This window comes from Aspergillus undulatus, assembly GCF_047715775.1.
Source record: "Aspergillus undulatus strain CBS 261.88 unplaced genomic scaffold BDV17scaffold_3, whole genome shotgun sequence".
Classification (NCBI taxonomy): Eukaryota; Fungi; Ascomycota; class Eurotiomycetes; order Eurotiales; family Aspergillaceae; genus Aspergillus; species Aspergillus undulatus.
This window is the reverse complement of record NW_027396607.1, coordinates 1,085,713-1,111,715: the sequence shown is the minus strand read 5'-3', so window position 1 is coordinate 1,111,715 and position 26,003 is coordinate 1,085,713. Positions and strand designations below refer to the sequence as shown.

Genomic DNA, 26,003 nt, shown 5'->3' with positions numbered 1-26,003 from the left:
AAAGCCCAGGGGAATATGAAAGAGTAAATAATGAATGATGAGTGGACGAAAGGGAATCTTAGAAGCTTCTTGTCACTTTATCAAAACAAATCATGTGATGTCATCTCCGCTTCAGGTGGGATCGTCCCCGCCGCTGGACTTATTATAAAGAATGGAACCGCAACTTCAAAACGTCTTATCTAGCTTGTCGAATATAGGACGATTTTTTGCATGCCTTCCTGCTAGCATGATATGTTATAACTCGCTTATGCTCTCTTTTTGGTCGTTTCTTGGTTGTAATTCAACTCCCCGACTATGCCAGTCCCACCCTTACGCCAGCTCTGCACAGCGACTGCGATTCGGAACGTGAAGTGTACGTAGGGCGCTTCCAGAAGCTCGCTTTTCTCTATCCTCATACTAACCTCACTTGTCGCTCAGATCTTAACGATATCGGTAACATTCCTTATGTGCTTGCGCGCCCTTTCCTTGTGAAGATCGAGAGCCCAGAGAAACTGGTCAGTCGAGGCCTCCCCGTCTATATACGCCACAAGCCAACTTTAACCGGCGAATCCAGAGGTCCCTAGAGCTACAATCCCCCCATCTTATGCAACACGACGCTGAGCTATGGCTCGAATTCATCAAACGCGATATACCCAAGTGGGACGAATATGAGTTACCCGAGCAGCCGGACTGCTGGTACGACGTATACTGCGCACTACGAGAGGAAGTCCAGAGGACACTAGACGAGGATGCGGAAAAGCTCAAGATGGCTCTGGAAGGCATCACCTCAGAGCGCGCCAAACACAGCACCGTCTTTGTCCCTGACCGACGGCTCACTCGCCTCCCCCGAGACCGGCCGACAGCGAAGCAGCGGTATGCTTCTTACGACCGGAAAATGGGCGGCATTACTCCTGTCTTCTCGTCGAAATCCGGAGGCTCGTCCGACGACCCTAGAGGGTCGGCCATTTGGAATTTTGAGCGGCCGTCACTGCCTCGTCCGAAGGCGCCAAAGAAAGATAACATATTCACTACGAAAAAGAGAAATAACGTCTTGGCCGTTCCTACGCAGCATCTAAATAGCAGAGCCACGCAGGTGAGACAGGCTCCTCGCTCTTTGATAGAAGAGCATCGTCGGGCCCCTGAGCCTGCCATTGCCCGGAACCCAGCACTGCGAGCGCCCGGGCGCGCAAACTTGCAAAATACTTCAAGGACCGGCAGTCCCGGTCGCCCTTCTAATCCGGTATTGGAGGACAGAGAGGCTAGGCTACGTGCCATTGCCCAAGGCCGCTCTTGGGAACCTTCTCGGTCCCGCGCCCCGCCACAAGTGTCCTCTCCGGATAGGCCTGCCTCAGCTAGGCCTTCATCTGGCACTTTGCCTACTTCATCAGACTCGCAGTCTCAGGCGAACACAGATCCAGAACCACCGCGCCCAACAATTCGAAAACGACCCGCTCCTAATCCCCTCCTACCGCCGAAAAAGAAGAGGGTCAATTGAAGTCCCTCTTGATACTTATACTGGTACACTTTCTGGGCGCTTTCATACGTCATTAATAATTGGCGTTGGTTTTATATATGGGTTTTATAACAAGTTTGTATTTACATCCCTTCTTGGAGAGTCATTGAGCTTGGTATCAATTAGCTGCGGAGTCTGGGGGTGGGCATAATGGGAGGTTTTTGGCGCTGGAATAGAGATATCGTCTTTCGATGATGCCGCGGCCGCGGCCTTACTTCAATTTACATCTCGTCGCCTAGTTACGCATTTACCGCGCTTGCGATCTCATTTTTACGGTTGTTCCGAACCCGCGTATCGCGCGCCTTGCTTACTCGGTATCGAGCCGGGAATACAGTGTTATATCATCTGAATTCATATGGCATGAGGTAAGTTCGCCCTTGAGAGGGCATCCTAGAAGCGTTTGTTCATGCTGAGGAGTCCGAGAACATGAAGAATCGCTCATCCAGCGTTACATCATCGGGGCCAGGACAGCCACAACCATCGTCATATTGGGTATATCACGCGCAGGCCCTTCGCAAAATCTGGATCCTGCCCATTCCTTCTAACGCAATCCGACACCAATGTTCCAACTTGTCACCATGGTCGAGGGAGGGGGCGATTCTTTCGCATACACTTTCGAGGTGGGTCATCCAATAAACAGTATCAGAGTCACCTAGAGAGCGTCGCAGCCGCCTCGGAGCGCAAGGACCAGATGTAGTGTCGCGCCACCTTCGAGATTGTAGTCTTGGGCGGTCTTGTCGTCGGCCCTGCAAGCGAGAAACAGGTAAGTATTATAGCAAGAATCCCAAAGTCCAAACACATACATCTGCTTTCCACCGAAGATCAACCGCTGCTGGACGGGAGGGATTCCCTCCTTCTCTTCAACACGCTCCTTTATCCGAGACACCTAGCATCCGTCGATTAGCATCCTCGAGCAAAAGCGACAGGAAGGCTAGAAGCGAAATGGTTGTGATACCTTGTAGTCAGCCTCGATGTCCAGCTCGATCTCCTTTCCGGTAAGTGTACGGACTCTGGGCGTTGGAGATCTCCCGTTAGCGGCTGCAGTCGGGTGTAAAGAGGCAATCCGAGTACTTACTTGATCAACATTTTGATGAGTCGTCGCTTGAAACACTGAGCTGAGGGAAGAGCCCTTGAGTAAAAGGAGGTGTAGGCGAGATTTTAAGTGTCCGGAGACAAAGGAGGTGACGGTGAGGGGAAGATTCTTTGTTGCTGATGAGAGCGCGAGAGGATGACGGAAGGCTGGCTGTAGCGGGGTTTTTGGTGGGGCACAGCAGCTATCGCTCACAGAGAGCCTAGTATATGCTTCCGTCAGTCAACTATGTGCCTCCATAAGGAATTTACAATTTCCGAGGACAGGCCTGGGTGCTAGAGGAGATATATAGACTACTTCAAGATTTACATGGCATAATATGATGCCTGAATGCCTCTCCACGACAGGTGTCACAATGCCCGCAGAAGGAATATATACTTGCAGTAGCCCCATCAGCCCGCAGTTTCTGTCCGTATATGTAACCGATTGCGAGCGCTATATTTATAGACATTCCACGAAGTCGACTTTATGAGCTTCGACCATGGAGCATCCCACAGACTCTTCTAAAGCAAAGATAAACCCCTTCGATCAACTCCTCCTGGACTGCCAAAATGACCCTGTAAGCACCCTGTCATACACCGAGGTCCAGGCTGCTGCTAACCCGCCCCAGAACCAAATCCAAGCCCGATACGAAACACATCGATCAAATCGAAATGCTCAGTTCAGAGAGAAACTCCTCGACAAGGATTTCACTGGCTGGCAAGTCGACGAGATTCTGAGCAAGCTGGTCTCTGGATCCAAAGGACCCAATGGAGATGCCTTCGCCGACCACCGTCACAATCTCAACCTCTATGCTCGCCCACCTCAAAAAATCAGAGATCTGATTGCGAAGATCCAGGAGCAGATCCGTGATATTGCACCCAGTTCGTATCTGTCCTATACGTTTTATGAGCTTCTAGCTAACCCAATGCCAACCAGCCCTCTGGTTCACGCCGCCGGAATCTCTACATATAACAACACTGGAAATAACCAGCTCACGCACACAACAGGAAATCGACGCCTTGGCTTCGCGACTCTTAGCAGACGGCGCGGCCAAGAAGTTCGTCCACTACATTTCTCACAACAACTGCCGTCCGCGCCTCGTCAAGCCTATGGTGAGCTATGATGCCTCGGCAATGGCGCTAAGTTTCGTACCGGCCACTGGCCAGCACGGTGATACGTACAGCTATCACCATCTACGCCGCGATCTGGCGGCTACAGTCCTATATTCTGGGGTCGGGCTGGCGGCGAGGTATGTTGTGCCTTCCGCGCATGTTACCTTTGCAAGGTTTGTGAGTCAGGATGGGTTTTTGCAGGAGGATGGGGGAGTGGATCGGCAGATGGTGGCGAAGTTAGTTGAGAGGATAGAGAAGATCAATCAGACTTTGAGGGAAAGGTATTGGCCTGATTCCGCAGGGAATGAGGAGAGGAGTATGCTGGTGGAAGGGGAATGGGTTGTTGGGCAGGAGCAGGGACTGGAGTTCAATAAAGGGACCTCTTGGTATGGCGGGGGAGATAAGGTGTTGGTCGGGAGTGGGCTGAAAGATGAGTGAAGGAGTGATTTCCCACACCTAGATTAGATCTCTACCCAGGACAAAGAAAAGTCAAAGCAAGAGCGCGCATGCTGTTGAGAAATTGAGTGCCTGAGGCGCACAGGAAATGGACAGAAAAGTCTTGGCACGGCCAAAAGAAGTTTAGACCATCCACACGCCGATAGGGCCGGTCTAAGCGAAACGAAATCCCACAACCACGCCTGACCCGACTTGATCTCCCCGACAAGAGACAACTAACGACCAGCAACCCGCGAGCCGGCGAAATCAGTCAAAATGGTAAGAGACGAGATTCATATGCTTCATGTGCGCTTTCGGTCCCTTGGTTTTCGAGAATTTCGATTCGATAGTATCAGCGTGCGGAACGATTCGGCAACCATTCGACTATTTTTTTTGAGGACTGGATACCATAACGGCTATGAAAAGGACGGCAAATAGATTTGGAAACGACGATAACCTGGTTGTCGAGGTTATATTCGAACGGGAATCACGGACGATAGCGTGGACTGATATGTGTGAAAGAGGCGGGCAAATCTGGAAACGATTTTGCGGCGGAACTGTCGAGATACCCAAGAACATGTCTCCGTGCGATCGAACGCCAGCACCTTCAACTGAGGATACACGACGATAACTCTTCATGAACCACGCATCGCATCCAACCTGGTACTCGCTATCGATTCGAAATTTCTTGAAAAACCAGGGACATTGCAAAGCGTCACGAAGCTCCATTCATACCACTTCATTCGATAATTCACAAACAACAGAGCTGACAAAGTCTTCTTCCGCAAACAGGTCAACGTTCCCAAGACCCGCAAGACGTACTGCAAGGGCAAGGAGTGCCACAAGCACACCCAGCACAAGGTCACCCAGTACAAGGCTGGAAAGGTGAATTAACACCGCCCGCACACACCTTCGAGAAGGGAACTCGCACGAAGAACGAATACTGATACGGATCCATCTATCCAGGCCTCCCTGTTCGCCCAGGGTAAGCGTCGTTACGACAGAAAGCAGAGCGGTTACGGTGGTCAGACCAAGCCCGTCTTCCACAAGAAGGCCAAGACCACCAAGAAGGTCGTCCTGCGCCTCGAGTGCACTCAGTGCAAGACCAAGAAGCAGCTCGCTCTCAAGCGTTGCAAGCACTTCGAGTTGGGGTGCGTTATACTGCCACAAACCCACAAAACAGTACCCTTGGGGAAATGTCCAATTGAGTCACGATGCTAACGTTTTTCCTTCTGCAATACAGTGGTGACAAGAAGACCAAGGGTGCCGCTCTTGTCTTCTAATTTTGCGATTTCCTTGTTCGGCTCTGGGGTTCTCTGCATTGCACGCGCTGCTCTTCCTACTCTACCGGCGGGCGGAAAGCATATGATATTGGGCAATGGAATATGAATATGGAAAATGAAATAGGGTTTCATATTTAGAAATCGAAAAAGAAATATTATATGACTCCGGACTGACTACCTGCTCTGATCTGATCTGGTCGGTGTCTCTTAACGAATTTACTTGCTTTTCTTTCTCTTCATTAATATTCGAGCCTCGCTTGCGTCTCTGCGTGGATCCAGGCTGTGGCTGTGGCTGGGTAGATGGGTGGATGGCCTGCTCTTCGCCATTTGTAGTTCTTACATTTGGTTATGTATGATGGACGTCCTCTTCAACACTTTTATATGGTCATTCACTGTCACATACTACTGCTACATATCTACATTAGGCGATTCCTCATAGCCCACCAGTGGCGCTCACAACTTCCTCCGGTACAGCTCACCCCCGCAACCTCGTAACCTAGCGGCCGCCTGCTCGGGGGTGATGTCACGTTGAGGCTCAGCCATCAGCTCATACCTGTTCTCGTCAGTACCGAGCACAAAGAGAGGGTAAGTAGGAAGAGAAACATACCCGACCAAGAACTTGCGAACCGTCGCACTCCTCAACAAAGGCGGGTAGAAATGCAGATGCAAATAACTCGCCTCGATCTCCTCCTCGGTTCCCTCCAACGGCGCCTGGTGAATCCCCATACTGTAGGGGAAATGCGTCTCAAACAGGTTATCGTACCGCCTGGTAACTTCGGCAATCGCCTCAGCGAGCTGCTGTTTCTCACCCGCGTCTAGATCAACGAGCCCCCGCTTGTGCGTCTTGCTAACGATCATTGTCTCGAAGGGCCAGATAGCCCACCAGGGACAAACGACTAGGAAAGCGCCGTTCTCAAAGACAACGCGCTCCTGCTTCTTGCTCTCGAGCGCCGCGTAGTCGGCGAGCATGTGGCGCCCGTTACGCTCGCGTCGGTACTTCTGCATTTGCTCGAGCTCTGCGGCGGGCTCTTCGGGAAGGGAGCTGGTTGTCCAGATCTGGCCGTGCGGGTGCGGGTTCGAGCAGCCCATTGCCGCGCCCTTGTTTTCGAAGATCTGCATGTACCTGTATTGCTCCTTAGGCTTTGTGAGGCTTGCAGCGGGGGAGTCGGGGGAGATGGTGAATTTTGATGCGGCGGCCGCGAGGGGGGAGGTGGGTGATAAGTGGGCGATGTAGATGTCAGTCCAGGCATCGATGACGGGGACAACCTCTGTGGGGGAGAGATCGGCTAGGGTCAGGTTGTGAGCGGCGGAGAAGGTGAGCACGTAGCATTTCCCGGTGACGGGGTCGGCGCGCAGGAAGAATGATTCGATGTCTGGGTTTGGATTTAGAAGGCTGTTTGCGCTTTCTCGTTGTGCAGGGGGTGACCTACCATTTCCGGACTCTGGGTGATAAGGCGCTTGCTCCTCCTTGACTGCGCTGTAGTCGTTCACGAAGACGAACGTCTTTTCGTACTTGGGGTTATGGTCCCCTGCTGCGCGCTTGTTGCCTGGACACAAGTAGCAGGTCGCATCATAGTCAGGCAGGGTTGTCTTGGACGGAGTCTCTTGGGCACCTCTATTCGCATGGTTAGAAGGAGTTTCTCATGATATTGGAGCGCGGATTTTGCGTATATGAAGTAGAAGAACGTGCAAATAAGCTCACTGGTTCAGTTCAGAGTGACTTACTGCCAGGGACGCTTAGTACGGTGGGGAGAGACAAGCACATATGCGCCAGTGAGAGGATTATATCTCCGGTGGGAGATGTCGTCGAGGACCTTTTCGACCATTGTAAATGCGATGATGATCTCTAAGAAGACACGACACGACAGTATTTAGGAGAAAGAGGAGGAGAGAAAGAATCTGTTACTTAGGAACCATTGACAGGCCACAGATGTGGAGTGGAGGGGGAGGCCGCGGGGAAGCGAAGGGTGAATTTTCCCGGACGCGGAGGGGCATTTCCACCTAGAATGCGACCCTGTCTGGCGCCCATCTTACTAGGTAATTTTCCTCGGGCTATTTAATGGCGAGCATTATAGATTCTCTCATGTGCATACAGAGTATGCTTTATACTGCCTTTGTTAGGGTAGAGTATGTATATCGCAAGGAGGGATCCCGTTCTTCGCCAGATAATTCAGATTATCTCAAGGCCTTTGAGACTAGCATTAACTGCAGGCCGCGTACTGTAGGAGTAGTAAGATCGGGAATCTCTGCCTGGACAGGGCTGCATTCAGGCACGGCGAGCCGAACAGAATCCCCTGCTCGCTGCGAGACTCAAGAGTGGACTCGGGCCGAGTGACGCCTGAGGCAGTAATCTGACGTCACATGGCATCCGTCTTATCCGACATCTTATCAGCGCTGGATAAGATTACGGCAACAACATGATGATAGCGGTCTCGACTCTCGACTTTCGAATTCGAGACATTTGTCGTACCACTGGCCGCTATACTCTGTAGTCTCCTGATGCTCGTTGAAGGCTTCTATATAAGCAGGTTATTTCCCTCAAAAGGACATGGAACATCTCCGATTCAAATCGCCAGATTTAGGTGAATCTCCTACACCTACGCCGCTTCCACTATGGCAGCCGACTCTATGCTAGAGCTCCATCTCTACTCGCTGCCTAACGAGGTATTATTCGAGAAAGCTGTCAATCGCGCATCTTCTGATTTATGGGACAGTTGTTTGTCCAGATTCTCAGCCCGTTCACTACACGCGAACTTCTCTCCGTGGCTAGAGTCTCCCATCGCTTCCATGCCCTAGTCCTGCGTCTGCTACACTACCGGCTCCTTCTTTCGGCGACAGTGGCCGAGTACAATCTCATCCTAGAATGCTTCCACCCAGCAGACAGGCTGACCGAGCCCAACGTCTTCTGCAAATATCTCGGTACGCCTGGGTTGAGTGACAAGTACGAGGGAGAGGGGTCACTCTACGAGAATGTCGACATGGCAGGGCAGCTTGGGAGGCTTGGCTCATTATACTCGGTATTTAAACCAGTCGAATCAGAGCAGGAGGCTTCGGATACATCGAGCGACTACTCTTCAGGTACAGTAATCGCTACATTCTGCTAGATTCAATGAGCTAACTATCTATTCAAGATTCTGAAGCCCCCGCGGAAGACTCACCCGCAGTACGACGCCCGGTCACTATAGAGGAATTCGAAAACTTTTCACAGCTCTGCGTCGTCGTGAACTTGGTCAAGTCATTAGCAGGAACAGGTATCCTTCTAAGTGCAGTTAACATCGAAGATGGAGTGATCAGGCTATTCCGAGACTGGTTGAAAGGCCAAGCAAATTGTCTCCAAAGTCCAACCCATCACGATGACTTTTCTGGAAGCCGAAAGTCTGGAGTTCTCTGGGCCGACCAAGGCAAAAACGTCGGCCTGAAATTCCGGGTCCGAGAAGTCACGACGCTAGAATCTAACTTTCCTGTGCTGATGCCCAGTGCTGAAGACTCATTATCCAGCTATGAGATAATGATTGATGGTATTTCCTTCTGAATCCTTATCCTAGATTCGAGGTCTAATGTGGCTTAGAACTACATATTCGTACTCCTCGTTTGCTGATGGCTGTGGAGCAGTCGCTTTATGAACAGCAAAGCTACCCAAAAGCCATTGTTTTCACTACCAGCATGCTCTAGACCATGTTTACTGGAATATAGGAGCAAGATAGAACCATGCCATTTCTTTAGACCGGGACATTGACTGAAAGGGTTATTTCTAGAAGTTTTGACCGCTGTGACGATAGGCAAGTTGCTTATTGCTTATTGGATAGGAATTCAGGCAATATAAACCGAAATCACAGTTCTTTTCGCAGTCCCCTTCACCAACCAGCAAACCCAGCAAAGGCTTCTGTTAATTGAGGATGGAAACAATGATAAACTGACTGGCTTGCTTGTGTAATGTTTGCTTCCATCTTCAAACCCGCACAGGCCCCTTCTGTCACCTCTACCTCCTTAACGAGCATCTCTCTCAAGCCATAATCTCTACCAACCAATCGCCATGCGTCGAAACATCATCAACCTTATGGTGGTATTCCTTGCCATTACGACTTCAGCTGTACAAATCACTCCTAGCACATAGATACCTAGCCCTAGATACCGATACTCATCAGACTATCTTTATAGACACCCACCCCGGTCGACCTCGACGAAGAAGAACTCGGTCTCATATTTACCGAAGTCATCGACGAGCTCGGCAACGAGGACATCGCAATCACTCGAGAGGATGCAAGTGTCCGCCGCTCGGAAATTGCAGCAACCTCCGAAGTCAACAACAACGACAACGACCTTAGCGGTTTCACTTGGGGACAAAACCTGCCATAAGGCATGCCTTCTCGAAAAACAGTGTGACTTGGTGGTGAAATAGTGTAAGTATTTACTGTTTCCTTCGTATAACCCACGCAAAGACAGGATTGAGAGCTAACACTGACGATCTCTCTAGAACGTCGGGCCCAAGCGGCTTCCATGGAATAATGTCGCCGGAGCTGAGCTGGCCAAAGACCACTGCTTGATCAATACGACCCTCGGTCCTGGTTCTGATAATAGATCTTGAGATGGAGGCTGGATCGATCGTGAATCATCTGCTGCTCGGTTCCTTACATAGTGTTTCTTCTCTATGGATGGAGAGCAGAGTCGCTTCCTCTTTTCCACGGCCACATTTGGCTACAATCAGCTTTTCTTTCTCTTTAACAACAAAACTTTGAAGAGTCCTTTATTCTCCGTTTGCTCTCAAGAGGCTACTGAGCTTTTGACTAGGATATCCATAGACCACAGAGTGCATAGAGGTAAAACAAAAGAGACGGCAAGCTACCTAAGCTACCTACCTAGACCATGCCACTAATCCCGATAGTATACTTGTACAGAATGATACCGTGAACGTGAACCATCCCGTGGCCTGCTGTGTACCGCGCCAGGTTCTGCATACTATACTCATCGGGACACACCGTGGCTGACGGCTAGGTCTTGTTTGTTCAATACCCATTTTGATTCATTTTTTTTATTCATTTTGAGACTAAAGAGGCTCGAAGGGCTGTCAAGGGAGATTGGGATTGAATATCCACTTGCTTCTGGGGATAGCGCCCAAGTGAGTAGGAGTAACTAGCTAGATAATAAAAGAATTCATTATTATCTTCACAGTCGGATTCACAAGTTGGAAAGGCAAACAGAATGTAGAGTAATCCCCAAAGAATCTGACACCTATATAATAAACGGCCTTCTGTTAGTTTCTCGTCCTTTTCTCACCCCTGTCTTTCCCATCTCCCCATTTTTCGGCGCTGTCGTTCCTCCTCTACCTAAGCTTACCACCACAATGCCTCAAGAGTCGAAAGCCAGAACTATCCTCTTCTTAACAAACAAAGAGCTAGGACAAGCAACAGTCATCCTAGCGGTCGCGCACGAGTTCCTAATCCGACAGTCCTACGCTGTGCACATCGCCTCGTTCCCAGGTCTAGAGACCGCAGTATTTCAACTGAACGCTCAAGCCACTGCAACCTACAAGTCTACCTCCTCAACAGCGCTCACATCCGTTGGCTATGCGTCAACCGCAACATTTCACGCCCTCCCAGGACCCAATATGACCCAAGCTGTAACCGGGTCCAAGCCCTACTCCAGCTGGTTTGCCACGCATGAGATAGGCTTCTTCGGCGCTCAAAGGGCCTACGGTCCGCTCTGCACTTTCGCGGCGCCCTGGAGCGGTGATGATCATGTTGCTTGTTTTAAGCGGTGTGTTGAGATTATAAAGCAGGTAGAACCTGGCATTGTCGTCGTGGAGCCTCTGCTTGCTATGGGGATTGACGCGTGTCGGACGCTGGGGGTAAAGTATGCAATGTTGAGTCCGAACTCTGTTAAGGATCATGTTGTGCAGGCGAACTTGGGGAATCTTTGGAAGTATCCTGTGTGAGTACTCGCATCCTTTTTCTCTGTTGGTCTGGCCTGATACTGACTTGAATAGGATTTGTTCTGGATACACTTATCCCTTACCTTGGAAGCACATCCTGCCGAATGCCTACCTTGCTATTTGTGCCGGAGTCGCACTCGCCAGGTCGCCCTCGATCAACGCCATCAATGAGCGCCGGCATGCAGAAGGTATCAAGGGGCCGTATCCGATAATGTCGTCCATGGACGAGAACCCAGCTCCAGTACTCATGGCTTCGAGAGAAGAAACAGACTACCCTTCCTTCGTCCCGGACCATATCACGCGCTGCGGGCCGATTTTGCGTCCCTGCGGCTCGGTCAGCGAGGAACGTTCGGAATTAGCCAAATGGCTAGCCCAACGGCCAACTGTGCTGATTAACCTCGGATCAAACGTATGCTTTAATAGCGAGCAGGCGAGGAAGTTCGCCATTGGACTGCGTGTTCTGTTGAACGCTAGACCGGATAATCAGGCTCTGTGGAAGCTGAAGCCTGACCGAGCGACAGAAGCTGCGGATTGGATTCCTTCAGCTCTCAAGTGCATTATGGACGAGGTGACTGATGGAACGTGTGCGCATCGAGGAATGGCTACCTGTCGAGCCTCATTGTATTCTTCAAAGCGGACACGTCTGTTGTATGGTTCATCACGGAGGAGCCAACTCTTACAACGAGGCCGTTAGGGCTGGCGTACCGCAGATTGTCCTCCCTGTCTGGTTCGACACCTATGACTATGCCTCGCGCGTAGAGTACTTGGGCATCGGAGTTTGGGGAAGCAAACCAAGTGCGCCTGCAATAAACGGGCCAGAACTAGGCAAGGCGTTTATCCGTGTCCTGCATAGTGAGGAATCATCAACAATGCGACAGAAGGCGAAGGTGATTGCATCGAAGCTCCAGTCTTCAGAGGGGCGAATAGTGGCATGCGAGAAGCTCATCGAGTTGATGGAGCAATAGATTGAGCCTCGGCTAACCTGTAGATACTTGGAATTCAACTCAACCTCCATGCGTCCTGGCTTGAATGAGTCACGTACCTGATGCTTGTTAAGCAAATAAAGAGCTGTCTAGCTGTATAGCCCCTCCTGTGTAAAGCTTCGGACGATATCGGTAGCCAGCGTGAGCCACACCAGACCCGGCACGGTCTAGTCGACGCAAGGGCGCGGGTCTAGCTATTTATATCAGTATATCTTATGGTGGAATAAACAACATTGTGGTTGTTAATCAAGAGAAAGTACTCAAGAGTAGAAATAAGCTTCTGGGCTGGGCTAGAGTGGGGACGATCATCGTGACTCGACTCGGAGGTCCTCGGCAACGGTTAAGAGCTATACCGTGCAACATATTAAAGGTGACACCAGCGCTTCTATCCGATCCCATCGTCTTTCTCTCTGGATATACTCTGCATTCTCCCACAGCAATACAGACATCATGGCATCGGAAACAGTAGCCTGGGTTGGCCTTGGGAATATCGGCCGGGTACGTCACTGCCCCTCCATGCCTCTCCATAAAGCACAACAACTAACAAACTCAGGGAATGAGCCGAAACATCGCCCTGAAAGGCCCTCAGAAATCCCCGCTGATCCTCTACAACCGCACCGCCTCCAAAGCAACTGCTTTTGCGGAGTCAATCAACGCCGAGAAACCCAATTCCGCGACTGCTTCCTCATCCCTCTCCGCAGTCGTCAAGGATTCCTCCATCACCTTCATCTGCGTTGGCGATGACCCAGCCCTCGACCAGATTATCAACACCCTCACCTCAGATTCCTCCCTCTCTCTCAAGGACAAGATAATAGTCGACTGCTCCACCGTCCACCCAGATACTTCCCGCCGCATCCACAGCACCCTCACCTCGCACGGCGCATCCTTCATCGCGTGCCCCGTCTTCGGCGCCCCCAACGCCGCAGATGCAGGTCAAATGGTTGTCGTTCCCGCAGGCTCGCCCGAGACCATCACCCGTATCTCCCCATTCCTCGAAGGCGTAACCTCCAAAGCAGTCCTCGACCTCGGCCCTGAAAGCGCAAAGGACGTCGGCCGCGCCTCGCTAATGAAAGTTCTCGGAAACACATTCATCCTGAACACCGTGGAAACACTAGCCGAGGGCCTCGTGGCCGCTGAGAAGTCCGGTCTGGGAGTCGACGCTTACAAGCAGTGGGTAAGCACGATGTTCCCTGGTCCGTTTGCGAAGTACGCCGAGCGCATGACGACAGGGGATTACTTTAAGCGCGAGGAGCCGCTTTTTGCTGTTGACCTTGCGAGAAAGGATCTTAGGCATGCTGCGAATTTGGCTGGGGGCGCTGGGATGACCTTGCCCAGTGTCAAGGTTACTGATGAATTTTTGAAAGTTGTTAAGGAGGAGAAGGGCGTGAAAGGGGATATTGCAGGGGTATATGGGGCGATAAGGAAGGGGGCTGGGTTGCCGTATGAGAACCAGTGATTCAACATGTAGATACGCGTTACTGAGCGTTCATCAATATTCAAGCTGCTAGTTTGACCTTTTTCAAGCACGCCATAGTTTCTCAAGATAATGTTGCAGATGGGGTAGTCTAGGTATATAACGACGCCCTACCTGCTGTATAGTTAACCACACCAAGACCCAAATCCCACAGTAAAACAAACCCTTATGAACTCAAACACGCCCCTCATCAAATCGGAATTCGAAGACGCGACTCGATGGCTTATAATTCACCAACCTCGCCGTGAAACTCTTACCCCTACCGTAGAGAATGTAGGGCTCGACACTCCCAGCGCGCTCCCTACATGCCATGACTAGGGAGAACTCACCACGCCCCCTTCTCGCAGTCGCGCTCCCTTCATCAATGATGCCCAGTGAAGGATTATAAGAACGGCCAAAGGTCTGCTACGAATTTTTTCTCAAGCTCTAGGACCAATATCAATTCTAACCCACCAACCCATCACGACCACCCAAGCCAACCAACCAACCAACCAGCAGAACCACCATACATCCATCCATCCAGACATCCCAAAAGCCAAACCAACCCAAATCAGGATGAAGCTTTCCTTCTCCACGCTAATCCTCCCCCTTTTCATCGCCGCTGGGTTAGCAGCCCCGATACCCTCGGTATGTTCCCTACTCTGCTCTGCTCTGTCCCGTATTACATACCGTACTCCATATGGAACTAGGAGCTAGGCTAACGAGTATATATGCGATACATAACAAGCCTATCCCGCGCCAACTGCAGGGCGGAACGTTACCCGAAGCATTGGGGAGCATGGGCGGACTTAGTAGGCTTCTTGGGGAATCGACCTTGCCGCTGGGTTTAGGGGGCCAGTAGGAGAAAAGAAAGGGAAAGGATGAGGCGTGGGAAATTGTGGTGGAATAAGATGCGCATGGAAATATAAAGATTTTGTCTTGACTTTTTGATCATGTTGATGTTGTATGATATGATAGTGATGTCTGGATTCATTCTTGTTCGGTCTCTGTTTGAGGAACATTGCTATCGCTAGTTATTGCTGGTTATTTTTATCATGCAGAGTAAGGATAAAGTAAAGCATTGTTTGTTGAGTTGTCATGGTCATGTCTCGTCATTCGTCATCAAGGGCTGAAATCAGCCGAGCAGTAAAACAAAAGCAGGATACAGAGTGATAATGACAGAGTTGTGGGTATAATTGGAGGGCTGGTTGGAATGAAATGATGCTCAATAGTCCATTTCCACGTCCATGTCGTCGTCGATCTCCACGCGCGTTCCTAGCGCTTGCTTTCCTTCCTGGATCATGGCTTGTAACTGCTTGTTTAAGCGGCGCAAGCTGGCGTCCTCTTCACGTTCCATGCGCCGTTGTTTCGCGAGGTAGCGCTGTGTTTCGACCGAGACGGGGCTCTCATGTGGTTTTGCAGGCGCCGAATGTGTAGATGGAGGATGTGGTACGAGTGATTTCTTGGAAGGGGTACGCCGATGGACCACCCGACCGCGGGGGACATGGCACCTTCGCGTACGTGGCCGACCAGAAGGGCTATGATGTCTTTTCGCGCCCTCATTCGGAGAGACCATGACCCAGTTTCCCCGGAGGACATCTTCGGCCGTGTCAAGCGGATATTCACCGGGCACAGAAACGGAGGTTTTTTCGGTGGATGGAGGAAGCGACGATGAAGATGAAGGCCGAGGTTGATAAGGCGAGCGAGAGTGCTGTTCCTGGGTTTGCTCGACCGAGGACTGAGGAGCGTTGAGTGAATACCCCCGGCCACCACCAGCGTAGAAGCCGCGGAAGGGCCCTGACCAGCAGAAGTCCCAGACTCTTCCAACCACATTGAGAACCGCACGGCTCCATCGCACCGGCCTAGCCTCGGTCGGCAGCTGCTCAGGCGCCATAGCCTTCTCATCTATCCCGGAGGACGTGGCCGCGACAACGAGAGAGGGGTCTTCGCGACGTCGTTTGCGACGAAAATCGTCAGGCTCTATGCCAGAGCCTGTGAGGCTGGCGTCAAGAGGAGTTCGAGGATAGTCGCGATAGCGACTGGGACGGTGGATGTCATGGTCCTCGTGATCATAAGACTCGTCTAGGTCGGCAAAGAAGTCGTTCACAAACGGCGGAGGCCTATGGGGTGTCTTCTGCACTTTGACCCGGCCATGCTCGAGCTCGGGGCGGCCTCTTTTGCGCTGGGAGATGGAGATAGACCGATATAGAGCGGACGATGCTGAGGGCGTTGGGGGAACTTGGAAAAGCGGAGAGGGAGCGCCAACCAGGTCAAGCTGCGGAGGAATGGGCGAGTCGAACAGGAAGGACGAGGACGGCATGATCATTGAGTATTACTTGATTCGTTGATTCATTAAGTCATGAGATAGAAAATGAGATGGTAGAGACAGAAAATAAAAGATGGAGAAGTCGTGGGAGAGGAAGAAGCACTGAAAAGGCGGAGTTTCCCCAGGAGTGAAGATTTGAGGAACTAAATCCAGCGAATCCCAGCCACCACTTTGGCTTCACTCAACCCCCTCAACATTCACACCATCCACCATTTATCCCCTGAAATCATGGCATCACAATCTCTGGCTCGTCCAGTCTACACCAGCTGACCTTAGTCCTTCTTCTCCATCCACCAACACGCACCATCCCTCCGAACCTCGGCCTCCATCGCCCGCGATCACTGCCTCGAAATGCGACCGCGCAAATTCCAAAACGCTGTTATCAAAGGTGCCCGGCTGTAACCAGACGGCCGGGATGCCCACCGAGTGAGCTTCCTGCAGAAGCGGAAGAGTAACTGCGGGCGGAGTCACTACCGACAGCGAAGTCTGCGAAGGGGAGGGCAGCAGCTTCGGTGATGCCACGGTATCGTAAGAAGCCGAAGGCGACAGTTGAATGCTGGGAGCTCGAGGGTTCAAAGGGGTCACTGGCAGAGAATGCTGGTGATACCACGCGAGGACTGGGGCCACTGTCAGTATACTAATCGCATCTCACGCTGGGGGTTCGCACTCTTGTATCCAAACTTGTGAGAGTCATTGCTGGCTCCAGCGACGGCGAAGCGGGGAGACGAGAAGAAGCGCTTGACTGCCTCCATTTCTACGAAGATAGTTCTTGTAGAAGACGTAGGTTGAGAGGGTGAAGGTGAGAGTGAATGAAGAGTGAGGGGCAATTTGCCGCAACGTCAATCCCCCGAGCGCATCTCAGATCCTCCCCCGATTTCATCATCCCCAGACCTCGGCTCTTCATCACCTCAAACTCTGCAAATGTAAACCATCATACTTTTCCCCTTCTATTACTTCTCTTCTGCCCATCTGGATGCCCCCGTTTATCCCCTCCAAACGCCAGTCCTCTGAGGATCCTCCTGCTAAACGTCATGCCTGCGCTGCGGCGGCGACGCCCACCAGCGCCTCTCTAACACTACCAACACCTGGCTCCGACTCTTCCTTGACTCCTGTCCCCACCGACCTCGAGAATGGCATCAGTGATGAAGATAAAAAGGCTCAATCCGACTCCGATGATGCCGACTCCGACGAGATCGACTGGGAGGACGCCGTCCCTACCCCTTCCGCCGCAGCTCCCGCCACGAGCTTTCTCTCCCCCCATGAGAACCTGGAGTTGACTCTGGATCGGAATGAGGTGCACCTAGAAGACATTCTCCAAGGTCAGAAAGCACCATCGAAGATTGAGCGGCAGATCCGAACATTAATACACCGCCTGCATGTGCAGTGTCTGCTCGCCCATAATGCCATACGCAACGACTGGATCAACGACTCGAAATGCCACGACATTCTCCGAGAGAAACTACCACCAGCTATACAGAAGGAGGTACAGAAGTGGCGACGTGCATCTGGACTTAAGCCACCGGAATCTCCAAAGGAACCGCCGCAGAAGAAAAAGGGCAAGCAGAGCAAGCGTCAGGCGAAACAGCGCGATTGGGGAGAGGAATCCTCTCGGCAGGAGCCTGGGCAGCCTGACCTGAGTAATGGGGATCCTATAATCCTGTTGATGCGCATTCTTGCGGCATACTGGAAGAGCAAATTCAAGGTCACCGCTCCAGGGCTGCGGAAACATGGGTACCGGCCCATGTCCCAACTGCAAACTCAGATAGCCTCCTTTCATCAAGATAAACATGATCCGGCGCTGTACGGGGAGAGGATTGCCAGTATTGAAGAATTCCGCCAGGCTGCTGAGCGCATGGAGGGCTCGCGCGATGTAGGTGCGCAGCTCTTCACCGCGCTACTTCGTGCGCTCTCGATAGAAGCTCGACTTGTCAGTAGTCTGCAACCATTAGGCTTTGGCTGGACCAAAGCAGAATCCTACACTCCGTCAAAGCCAAAATCGAAGCCTGAGGAAATGGCGAAGACGGAAGAAGACGTGGATGATCTTTCTGATAGCGGCGACGATGAAGAGGATGAGGAAGAAGCCCAGCCTCGCTCGCGCGGCCGCAAATCTACACAACGACCTGGCATCGGCCTCCCGTTTCCTGTCTACTGGGCTGAAGTAGCATCGCCTATCACGCACCAGATCGTCTCTGTTGATCCGCTGGTGTTACCAAACGCCGTGGCGGCTACCCAAGAGCTCCAGGCCGCCTGGGAACCACGCGGTGCGAAGGCTGACAAGGCCAAACAAGTGATTTGCTACGTTGTTGCTTTCTCGGCTGATAAAACCGCGAAAGAAGTCACCACCCGATATTTGCGCCGGCGGACTTGGCCTGGAAAGACGAAGGGTTTCCGATTGGGAAAGAAGGGGCCTGGTGACGATCCCAAGGACTGGTTTCGCTCTCTTCTACGTGTTTATGAACGCCCATACAAAGACCGTACTGCCGTGGACGATATCGAAGACGCAAAGGATCTAGTTCCCAATCGGCCATCGAAACCCAAAGAAACCAGGGAAACCGTCGACACCCTACAGAGCCTCCGAACCTCCACCGAATTTGTTCTCGAACGCTTCCTTCGCCGCGAGGAAGCCCTTCGACCTGGTGCCCAGCCCGTTCGCACTTTCACCCCAGGTGGGAAGAGCAAGGCCAAAAGCAAGAACTCGGGCACCTCAACCCTGACAGAAACACCCAAAGCCGAAAATGTCTACCATCGCTCCGACATAGTCAAATGCCAATCCGCTGAGAGCTGGCACAAAGAAGGCCGTGAACCAAAACCCTTCGAGACACCCCTCAAGCGCGTCCCCATCCGCGCCGTAACCCTCCTCCGCAAGCGCGAAATCGACTCACAAGCCCGACTCACCGGCCAGAAACCGCTCCAGGGTCTCTACTCCCTCGAACAAACGCAGGAAATCATCCCTCCGCCCATCGTCGACGGCATCATCCCCAAAAACGACTACGGCAACATCGACTGCTTCGTCCCGCGCATGGTCCCCGAAGGCGCAGTACACATCCCCTTCCCCGGTACCGCGCGAATCTGCAAGAAGCTCGGGATCGACTACGCCGAAGCTGTCACGGGGTTCGAATTCGGCAGTCAGATGGCCGTCCCCGTCATCGAGGGCGTAGTCGTCGCAGTCGAGAATAAAGATCTAGTCAAGGATGCGTGGCGTGCGGATAACGAAGAAAAACGCCGCAAGGAGGCGCGCAAAGCCGAGGCAAAGATTCTCCAGACCTGGCGCAAGTTCTTGTTTGGTTTGCGTATCGCTGAACGCTTTCGGGAGGAATATGCGGGTGATCAGGAGGGTCATTTGCCCGATGCGCATAATCCATTTGCGAGTCGGAGGGGGATGTCGCAGGCGCAGACGCAGACGCCCGCGGGAGCAGCGACGGCTTCGGGCTCGGCATCGGAGCGTCCTGTAGGCCTGGTCGATGAAGAGGAGGGAGACGAAATGGATCGTGGCGGTGGATTCCTTCTCGGCGGGGTCGATGATGCCGATGATGGCGATCTGATTGTGGAAGAGAGAGCTCCTCCTGCGCGGAGGGTGCCGAATATTTCGCATCGAGATGTATCGTCTGACCCCGAGGATGAATCGTCGGCGGACGAGTATGCTGAAGATGAGGAATCACCGCCGCCGCAGAAGCGCAGGCGCACTCGAAATTTCAAGAGGGCTTAGTGGTCTCAAGGGTGTTCATCTTCTCGGTTGTCTCGGTGTTTAGGTTCTTTTATTGAAGGATATGAGTGGCACCAACGGAAACGACGTTGCTTCTGGGATTGATGATACAATGGTAATAGCTAGACAGACGCTCTAAATCATGTACTATATTCGGTCTCATTCATGCGCTAAAGAGAGGCACGAACACGAGAAAATATTCTACCAAGCCTTCATGCTTCGAAATTCCAGCGAAGCACAGGGATAACTAATAATATCAGTCAATACCTCCCCCTCGCCTTCAACGGCGATTCAGCCGCAACATAATCCAACCTCTCCTCATAATCCCCCTCATTTACATCCCCATACCCATTCCCATTCGCACTAAGATCAAAGTCCCCAATGGGACTAACACGCACCGCCGGCGAAGCCACGGGACTCAGCGCGATCCGCGGCCTAGACTTGAAAACGCTGGCGTAATCCGTCTGATCGTCGAATAACTCGTCACGCGGGGTTGATGCGCGGCTTGGGTAGTCAGCCGTAGAGGGCTTGGGAGGCGTCTCGAATTGGTTTACGGGGAAGGAGACGCGGGATTTGCGAGAGCGTCGAGTTGGACGTGGGGGGTCGCGCGGGGGAGGGAGGAGGGACATGGACTTGCGGGTGCGTTCGGCGAGGGTGTAGGGTTCTCTATGGGTTTGTTCGTCGAGACTTGGCTCTGAGGGGTATTCGAGAGGAGTGGGGTCGGATGCTGGTGGGCTTTCAGGGATCATTTCGAACATTGACATGGATTTGCGGGTGCGTTCAGTGAGGCTGAACGAATCTTTCGACCTCCGCGGCAGCGGTTCTTCTCTGGCGTGTTCGACCGAGGTGGGATAGGTAAGAGATTCGGATACGGTTCGGCTTATTGATGGAATCGGCCTTAATACCCTCTCTTCTCGTTCAGGTTCCGGTTCAAGCTTCGGCTCGCCGATTGACATGGGAGGATCATGGCGCTGCGGCGGAGGGCCATTGATGCGTTCCAAGACCTCAGAGATGGAATGCAGGAGGCTCTGATCTTTGGCGCTTGGTTCTCTTCGGTCAACAGGCTGCCGCACCGCTTTAGAGATACTGGCAACGGTGAGGACTTGATGGTCACGGAAGAACAGCTGTGGTGTCTTCTTCGTGTCTGGAGGCTTCGACGGTGATGTTGCCTCTGAAGCTTTGAGAGATGTAGAGTACTGGTGCCATCTTTGTAAACGTGTCCGCTGTCGCAAAACGCGGTTCTCGAGGTCCAGTACCAGATCTGGACGGGTTGAAGAGGTAAGGAGATTGTCTACCGTCGATTCCTTTGCTCGAGACCAGGCGCTGTCAAATGGCAAATCAAGAAAGGCGTCGCGGCTGCTGCTAAGCCCTCCTTCAAGTATAGCATTGGCCCATTCCACACTACCTTGCCAGTTATCTCTCATCTTGCGAGCGAGAGCCTCTAGATCAGCTCCCTTGGCCTGGACGGTATGATTTCCGTTTGCGGAGCGCGCATTGATCTCATCCTTCTTCTTGTCCAACAGCTGCGAGAACTTCTCATGAGTATGCCGCACACGGTCTCGGCGCTCCCCGAGTGTGCTTAACGACACCCTATGGGCAAGAATGAGTGGTAGAAGAAGCGGATACTCCTGCGGAGTCAGGCCGGCGGCCAGAGACAGGTCAATTGCAGGGTTCTGGTCTAGAATCTTTCTTTTCCGTAGCACGTTTGTCGAGAAAACAGCCAAAAGCTCGTCGAATTTCTCGCCTTTGCAATCGTCCAGCATGGACTTACGCAGAATGGTTTCGCGGCCCAGGTCGCCATTCTTCTTGCAGTCGGACAATACGCGAAAGAGAGCAGCTCTCAGGTTGACGGATTGCAAAGGTTCTAGTGGTGGAAAGAAGGGGCGAAGCTTCTGTGGTGGCACGCATTATTCAGCTCTTTTGGGCTCTTTATGAATAGCGGGTTGAGCATAAGGCTAAACATACATCCCGGGCGGTCTCTGGATCCCAGAGGGCAAACAAGCGGTACAGGATCCATTCGACGGCCTTGATGCGCTGGCGCTGGTTCTGGGACGATGGCGAAAAAGTGCGGAGTGTGATGCCGGGCCAGTCTTCTAGTTGATCGAACTCCAAAAGTTGGAGATTGCGGATCAGGACGGTGTGCGAGGATTGAGGAGGCCAATTGGACGATTTGGGACGAGGGGTTTTGAACGTCTGCATCTCTATTTTTTGTTTGTCAGTGATGTCACAAAAAATGTGGGAGCTTGCATACCTGCAGATAAGCAGTCTAGGTTAGATATGAGGGTGAATTGGGAACAAGACAAAGAAGCGGAGGAGTTGTTTACAGTGGAAAGTGCGGCTATGGCTCGTTGTTTGGTTCGGCGATAAACTCATAAACTCCTGCTCTGGTTCTGCTTTTCCCCTCCAATTCTCTCTCCTCCCCCTCTCCTTTTCTTCTTCTCGCTTCAGGCCTTTTTGAGACTGTCTGTGTACGCTTTGGAAACTCTTCCTTCCTCCTAGCTTTCGTTTTCCCAATCAAAATGGGCTCCGAAACCCCCTCCGATTCCACCTGGACCCCTCAGTCCGGTGAGTCCATCCCACCAGCACACGCTCTTCTCTACCACTAACATACTCGCAGTGCTGTCTACACTTCCGTACCCCATCGAAGAAAACTCCACCTCTCCGGTCCCCTTCTTCCACCTCCTCGAGCGACTAAAGACCACCAAGCGCGAAGGATGGCGCCGCTTCGATATCAACCACGGCGAGTCAATCTCAGACCACATGTATCGCATGTCCGTGATGACCATGCTCGCTCCGCCCTCTCTCGCCGCTCGCTTAAACCTCCAACACTGCATGAAGATGGCTCTTGTTCATGACATGGCCGAATCGCTCGTCGGCGACATCACCCCGGTTGACCCAATCAAGAAGACGGAAAAGGCCCGTCGCGAGGCCGCTGTCATGGACTATATTGCGAATACGCTACTGCGCGGTGTGCCAAGCGGGATGCTTGCGGGAGATGACATCCTGGCCGTCTTCAATGAGTATGAAGCAAACGAGACGCTGGATGCGCAATTCGTGCATGACGTTGATAAGATGGAGCTGCTGCTGCAGATGATCGAATATGAGCGGAGCTATGAGATCGACTTGGATGAGTTTCTGGGGGTCGCGAAGCGAATCCATCTTCCTGAGATCCAGGAATGGGCTGCGACTGTGCTGAAGGAGCGGGAGGCGCTCTGGAAGTCAAGACAGCAGCAGCAATCGTCCTCCAATGCCACGAATTAATACCTGCATGCATGAGTGAAACTTTGATGGCGAGATGTCTGACGATCCTGCATTTTCTTCTCTACTTGTCTATTTCTATTTTATGCTCTTACTAGAGGCGTTGTACGGTCGGTCACCTTGATAGATACCATCCTACCGCACATTAGACATAGCATATTCAAATCCAATCCAGCCCGAGCAAAAGGGTATATTCTCCAAACCTAATCCTCCCTCAACCACTGAACCAATCAGTCAAGCGGCTCCTTCGCCATCTCCCGCGCCAACATAGCCGCCTCCTCCTCCATCTCCTCCGCCCCCCGCGCAACCCTCTCCTCATTATCAACCTTCAACTTCCCCTCCTCCCTACTCTGTCTCGCAGTCTGCTTCAACCCCCTCGTCAAATCCCCCTCCTCCCCATCAAGCCTCTCATAAACCTCATCCGTACTCCCCAAATCCCTCTTTTTCCTTGGAATGATATGCGCATGAACATGCGGCACACTCTGCCCCGCCTCCGCGCCGTCCTGAATCGCAATATTCAGACTCGTTGCGCCGTAGACGCGCTCGATCATTCGGCCGACGCGTCGCACTGTTAGGAATAGGTCGGCTGTTTCCGGAGGTGTCAGTTCGGCAACGCGGGGGACGACGCGTCGCGGGGAGATTAGGACGTGGCCTGGGAGAATGGGTTTTAGGTTTACGAGGGCGATGCTTAGGGGGGTTTGGTGGAAGACCTGGTCGGTTGGGAAAAAGAAAGTTGGTTAGTGAGGAGGGAATGAGGGGGAATGGGAGTTGGGATGGCGGGACGAACCTGCGGGGTGACGAGGAAGGGGCCGAAATGGATTGGCCCGCCTTTTATTGTTAGGGGCATGGTTGGTTCTTGGAGAGGTGGATTGGACATGTGTATGCAATTGTAGGAGTGCAACTAGAGAGACAGGAGAGTGTAGGAGGAGAGCGTTGACATGAGATATGAGATGAAAGAGTGCAAGAGGCGGTGCGGAGAATGGATTGCCTTACAAGGTACCTAGGTACCTGGTGGGCGTCCATTTGGTCTACTACTACTAGTAGAACATGACACAATAAGTATGGGTATCATTATTTCTGTAGATATATTACATGATCCTTGATCTGAAACTTCCGATAACATCGACAACCGAATAGAAAGGCATATTACAATCGTAGCATGAGCGCCGTTGCATCACATTATAAGTCTCACCATCACGCACTGCGGGTGTAGCACAATCATTCTTCTTTCGCAGGCTCATCTGCCTTTTCTTTCGACTCTGGTTCTGGTTCTGTCTTCTCCGTCTTCGCTTCCGGCTCAGACTCAGGCCCAGGCTCAGGCTTGGAAGCTGCGGTTTCCGGCTCTGATTCGGGCTTGGTCTCGTTATCTGAGTCTTCTGGGGTTGTTGTAGTATTCTCTTCCTCAGAATCCTCTTGAGCAGCCTCGGTGGCTTGGGTTTCCTCTTGTTCTGCTGTGGCCGGGACAGCTTCACTTGATGTGGGTTCGTCCTCTGGGTCGACTTCGGCAACAGTGACCTGGGAGTCGGTGCTCTGAGTGGGAGACTCAACCAACGGCGGAGCACTAGCGGACTTGTCTGACGGCTGCGGTTCGGCTTTCTCTGTCTCCGGAGGTGTTGGTTGCGCGTGTTCTTCGCTGTCCTCTGCGCTCTCACTGATTGTTGTGACGCGCGATCCAATCGAAGGGCTAGACTTGTGTCGTCGAGTGGTAGCACCGGTACTGATTGACGCAGGTTCGACCTGCTCGAAAGGAGGTAGGAACGACTCATTTTCCTTGCGCAGAATCGTCAGCCGACGCGGGTCGCCCTGTTCTTGGACTTGCTGCGGCTGGTGGGCCTCGTCTCCCTCCGCCTCAGGGGGCACTGTATAGTTATCCTCCGGAATAAGATGATACATATCGCAGACTGTTTTGAAGAACATATAAAGTCCGTCGTGGCCCTCCACCTGCCAGAATACTTCCCGGTGCTGGAACCAAGCGTGCGCGAAGATGCGATACAGCCGCCGGAAGATGTTGGTGAGATGTCTCATACCCGCTTGAGCACCACCCCCAGACTCCGAACCCAGCGTAAGGCGACTCGGAAAGTGTTTCGGCGAGGTAAGAATGTTGGTTGCCCAGTCAAGCGTGTGACAGCAGTAATCAATGGCGCAGCAGGCCTTGGGTGGATCATGAACAGCGCAAAGATATTGCCATTCCGACGCTCGCATCTCGGGACACGTCTGTGAAGAACAGGGTGGGTTCTCAGCGAAGAACGCAATGATGAGGTTGTTCACTTTCATGGTCAAGAAACGGCAAAGTTCGTAGAGCCATAGCGATCGGTCAACACCCTCCGGGGGCTCCGCAAGCTGGCGGGCAACCTCTCGTGAAATTGGGATGATGGTGTCGGAGTTTTCGGGCCGTGTAAAGTTGTTGTAGAGCGCTTTCAGGTGTTCTTGGAGTTGGAATGGGGAGTCAAGCTAACAGAAGACATGATCGCGTCAGTCCGGACAGGGTGTCCGTGGTGATTGGGCATCGACTGTTTACTGACCTGCGACAGAGGAATCAACGGAGGACCAGCAGCCATTTCACTTATTTTTGACCCTGGTCTGATTCTCCGCGTTGGGCCATCATCTGCGCTTGGTGAGACGCCCAGAAGCTGGAGGTCCGCATCTGCGCCAAAGGACTCACCCACGGAGGGCGACTGGGGGCCGATCTGTACTTCCGTGAATGGAGGAGGACTGGGTAGTCGCGGAGAGCTTGACGGGGAGACTCCCGCAGCGGCCATTGTCAGGAAGCTGTGGGAGTGATATGGCGAGGCTTAGACGAGTCAAACGACAAGGGGAAAAGATCAAGGAGGACAAGCAGACGACGAGATGTAGGCCCGACCGGCCCTTCTTTAACTGGACGGAGCTAAAGATAAACTCACGGGATCTGCCGGGCGGTGAGAGATAGCTGAGGTGACCTATGACCGAATGAGCCCTAA

The 26,003-nt window shown here is 52.4% G+C and overlaps 13 protein-coding genes across 13 annotated transcripts; 7 read left to right on the top strand and 6 right to left on the bottom strand.

Annotated features, from left to right (window-relative positions):
- Positions 1 to 294: 294 nt before the first annotated feature.
- BDV17DRAFT_287239 (RNA polymerase II transcription factor SIII subunit A-domain-containing protein) lies at positions 295 to 1,474 on the top strand (the record flags this gene model as incomplete). Its single annotated transcript, XM_073761120.1, has 3 exons — positions 295 to 352; positions 418 to 494; positions 554 to 1,474. The coding sequence occupies 3 exons, from the start codon at positions 295 to 297 to the stop codon at positions 1,472 to 1,474; spliced, it is 1,056 nt and encodes a 351-aa protein (XP_073620419.1).
- A 670-nt stretch (positions 1,475 to 2,144) lies between these two features.
- Positions 2,145 to 2,578, bottom strand: BDV17DRAFT_287238 (NEDD8 family protein RUB1; the record flags this gene model as incomplete). The annotated part of the gene is made up of 4 exons (XM_073761119.1): positions 2,145 to 2,238; positions 2,296 to 2,378; positions 2,448 to 2,502; positions 2,568 to 2,578. The coding sequence occupies 4 exons, from the start codon at positions 2,576 to 2,578 to the stop codon at positions 2,145 to 2,147; spliced, it is 243 nt and encodes an 80-aa protein (XP_073620418.1).
- A 485-nt stretch (positions 2,579 to 3,063) lies between these two features.
- BDV17DRAFT_287237 (60S ribosomal protein L44) lies at positions 3,064 to 5,394 on the top strand (the record flags this gene model as incomplete). The annotated part of the gene is made up of 6 exons (XM_073761118.1): positions 3,064 to 3,141; positions 3,193 to 3,445; positions 3,501 to 3,912; positions 4,876 to 4,996; positions 5,078 to 5,262; positions 5,355 to 5,394. The coding sequence occupies 6 exons, from the start codon at positions 3,064 to 3,066 to the stop codon at positions 5,392 to 5,394; spliced, it is 1,089 nt and encodes a 362-aa protein (XP_073620417.1).
- Positions 5,395 to 5,758: 364 nt separating this feature from the next.
- BDV17DRAFT_252331 (UDP-glucose:hexose-1-phosphate uridylyltransferase) lies at positions 5,759 to 7,547 on the bottom strand. The gene is made up of 4 exons (XM_073756532.1): positions 7,120 to 7,547; positions 6,825 to 7,009; positions 6,002 to 6,767; positions 5,759 to 5,947 (listed from the first exon to the last, which is right to left on the bottom strand). Exons 1-4 carry the CDS (start codon positions 7,218 to 7,220, stop codon positions 5,848 to 5,850), a joined length of 1,152 nt encoding a protein of 383 aa, XP_073620416.1. The 5' UTR covers positions 7,221 to 7,547; the 3' UTR covers positions 5,759 to 5,847.
- A 460-nt stretch (positions 7,548 to 8,007) lies between these two features.
- BDV17DRAFT_287235 (F-box protein) lies at positions 8,008 to 9,066 on the top strand (the record flags this gene model as incomplete). Its single annotated transcript, XM_073761117.1, has 4 exons — positions 8,008 to 8,058; positions 8,109 to 8,472; positions 8,526 to 8,912; positions 8,963 to 9,066. 4 exons carry the CDS (start codon positions 8,008 to 8,010, stop codon positions 9,064 to 9,066), a joined length of 906 nt encoding a protein of 301 aa, XP_073620415.1.
- A 361-nt stretch (positions 9,067 to 9,427) lies between these two features.
- On the top strand, positions 9,428 to 9,750 carry BDV17DRAFT_287234 (uncharacterized protein; the record flags this gene model as incomplete). Its single annotated transcript, XM_073761116.1, has 2 exons — positions 9,428 to 9,484; positions 9,553 to 9,750. The coding sequence occupies 2 exons, from the start codon at positions 9,428 to 9,430 to the stop codon at positions 9,748 to 9,750; spliced, it is 255 nt and encodes an 84-aa protein (XP_073620414.1).
- Positions 9,751 to 10,735: 985 nt separating this feature from the next.
- Positions 10,736 to 13,762, top strand: BDV17DRAFT_279222 (uncharacterized protein; the record flags this gene model as incomplete). The annotated part of the gene is made up of 5 exons (XM_073759675.1): positions 10,736 to 11,322; positions 11,378 to 11,905; positions 11,958 to 12,230; positions 12,744 to 12,804; positions 12,860 to 13,762. 5 exons carry the CDS (start codon positions 10,736 to 10,738, stop codon positions 13,760 to 13,762), a joined length of 2,352 nt encoding a protein of 783 aa, XP_073620413.1.
- Positions 13,763 to 14,984: 1,222 nt separating this feature from the next.
- On the bottom strand, positions 14,985 to 16,837 carry BDV17DRAFT_279221 (CoA-binding protein; the record flags this gene model as incomplete). Its single annotated transcript, XM_073759674.1, has 3 exons — positions 14,985 to 16,034; positions 16,386 to 16,702; positions 16,753 to 16,837. 3 exons carry the CDS (start codon positions 16,835 to 16,837, stop codon positions 14,985 to 14,987), a joined length of 1,452 nt encoding a protein of 483 aa, XP_073620412.1.
- On the top strand, positions 16,573 to 19,920 carry BDV17DRAFT_112279 (Rad4 family protein). Its single transcript, XM_073753871.1, has one exon. The coding sequence runs from the start codon at positions 17,059 to 17,061 to the stop codon at positions 19,789 to 19,791; it is 2,733 nt and encodes a 910-aa protein (XP_073620411.1). The 5' UTR covers positions 16,573 to 17,058; the 3' UTR covers positions 19,792 to 19,920.
- BDV17DRAFT_298981 (uncharacterized protein) lies at positions 19,920 to 21,987 on the bottom strand (the record flags this gene model as incomplete). Its single annotated transcript, XM_073763802.1, has 2 exons — positions 19,920 to 21,680; positions 21,754 to 21,987. The coding sequence occupies 2 exons, from the start codon at positions 21,985 to 21,987 to the stop codon at positions 20,049 to 20,051; spliced, it is 1,866 nt and encodes a 621-aa protein (XP_073620410.1). The 3' UTR covers positions 19,920 to 20,048.
- Positions 21,988 to 22,214: 227 nt separating this feature from the next.
- BDV17DRAFT_112291 (HD domain-containing protein) lies at positions 22,215 to 23,297 on the top strand. The gene is made up of 2 exons (XM_073753872.1): positions 22,215 to 22,353; positions 22,406 to 23,297. Exons 1-2 carry the CDS (start codon positions 22,308 to 22,310, stop codon positions 23,047 to 23,049), a joined length of 690 nt encoding a protein of 229 aa, XP_073620409.1. The 5' UTR covers positions 22,215 to 22,307; the 3' UTR covers positions 23,050 to 23,297.
- On the bottom strand, positions 23,277 to 23,893 carry BDV17DRAFT_287226 (HIT family protein; the record flags this gene model as incomplete). The annotated part of the gene is made up of 2 exons (XM_073761115.1): positions 23,277 to 23,756; positions 23,834 to 23,893. The coding sequence occupies 2 exons, from the start codon at positions 23,891 to 23,893 to the stop codon at positions 23,277 to 23,279; spliced, it is 540 nt and encodes a 179-aa protein (XP_073620408.1).
- A 204-nt stretch (positions 23,894 to 24,097) lies between these two features.
- On the bottom strand, positions 24,098 to 25,956 carry BDV17DRAFT_252309 (Mob1 family protein). Its single transcript, XM_073756531.1, has 2 exons — positions 25,569 to 25,956; positions 24,098 to 25,497 (listed from the first exon to the last, which is right to left on the bottom strand). Exons 1-2 carry the CDS (start codon positions 25,803 to 25,805, stop codon positions 24,265 to 24,267), a joined length of 1,470 nt encoding a protein of 489 aa, XP_073620407.1. The 5' UTR covers positions 25,806 to 25,956; the 3' UTR covers positions 24,098 to 24,264.
- Between the last annotated feature and the right edge of the window lie 47 nt (positions 25,957 to 26,003).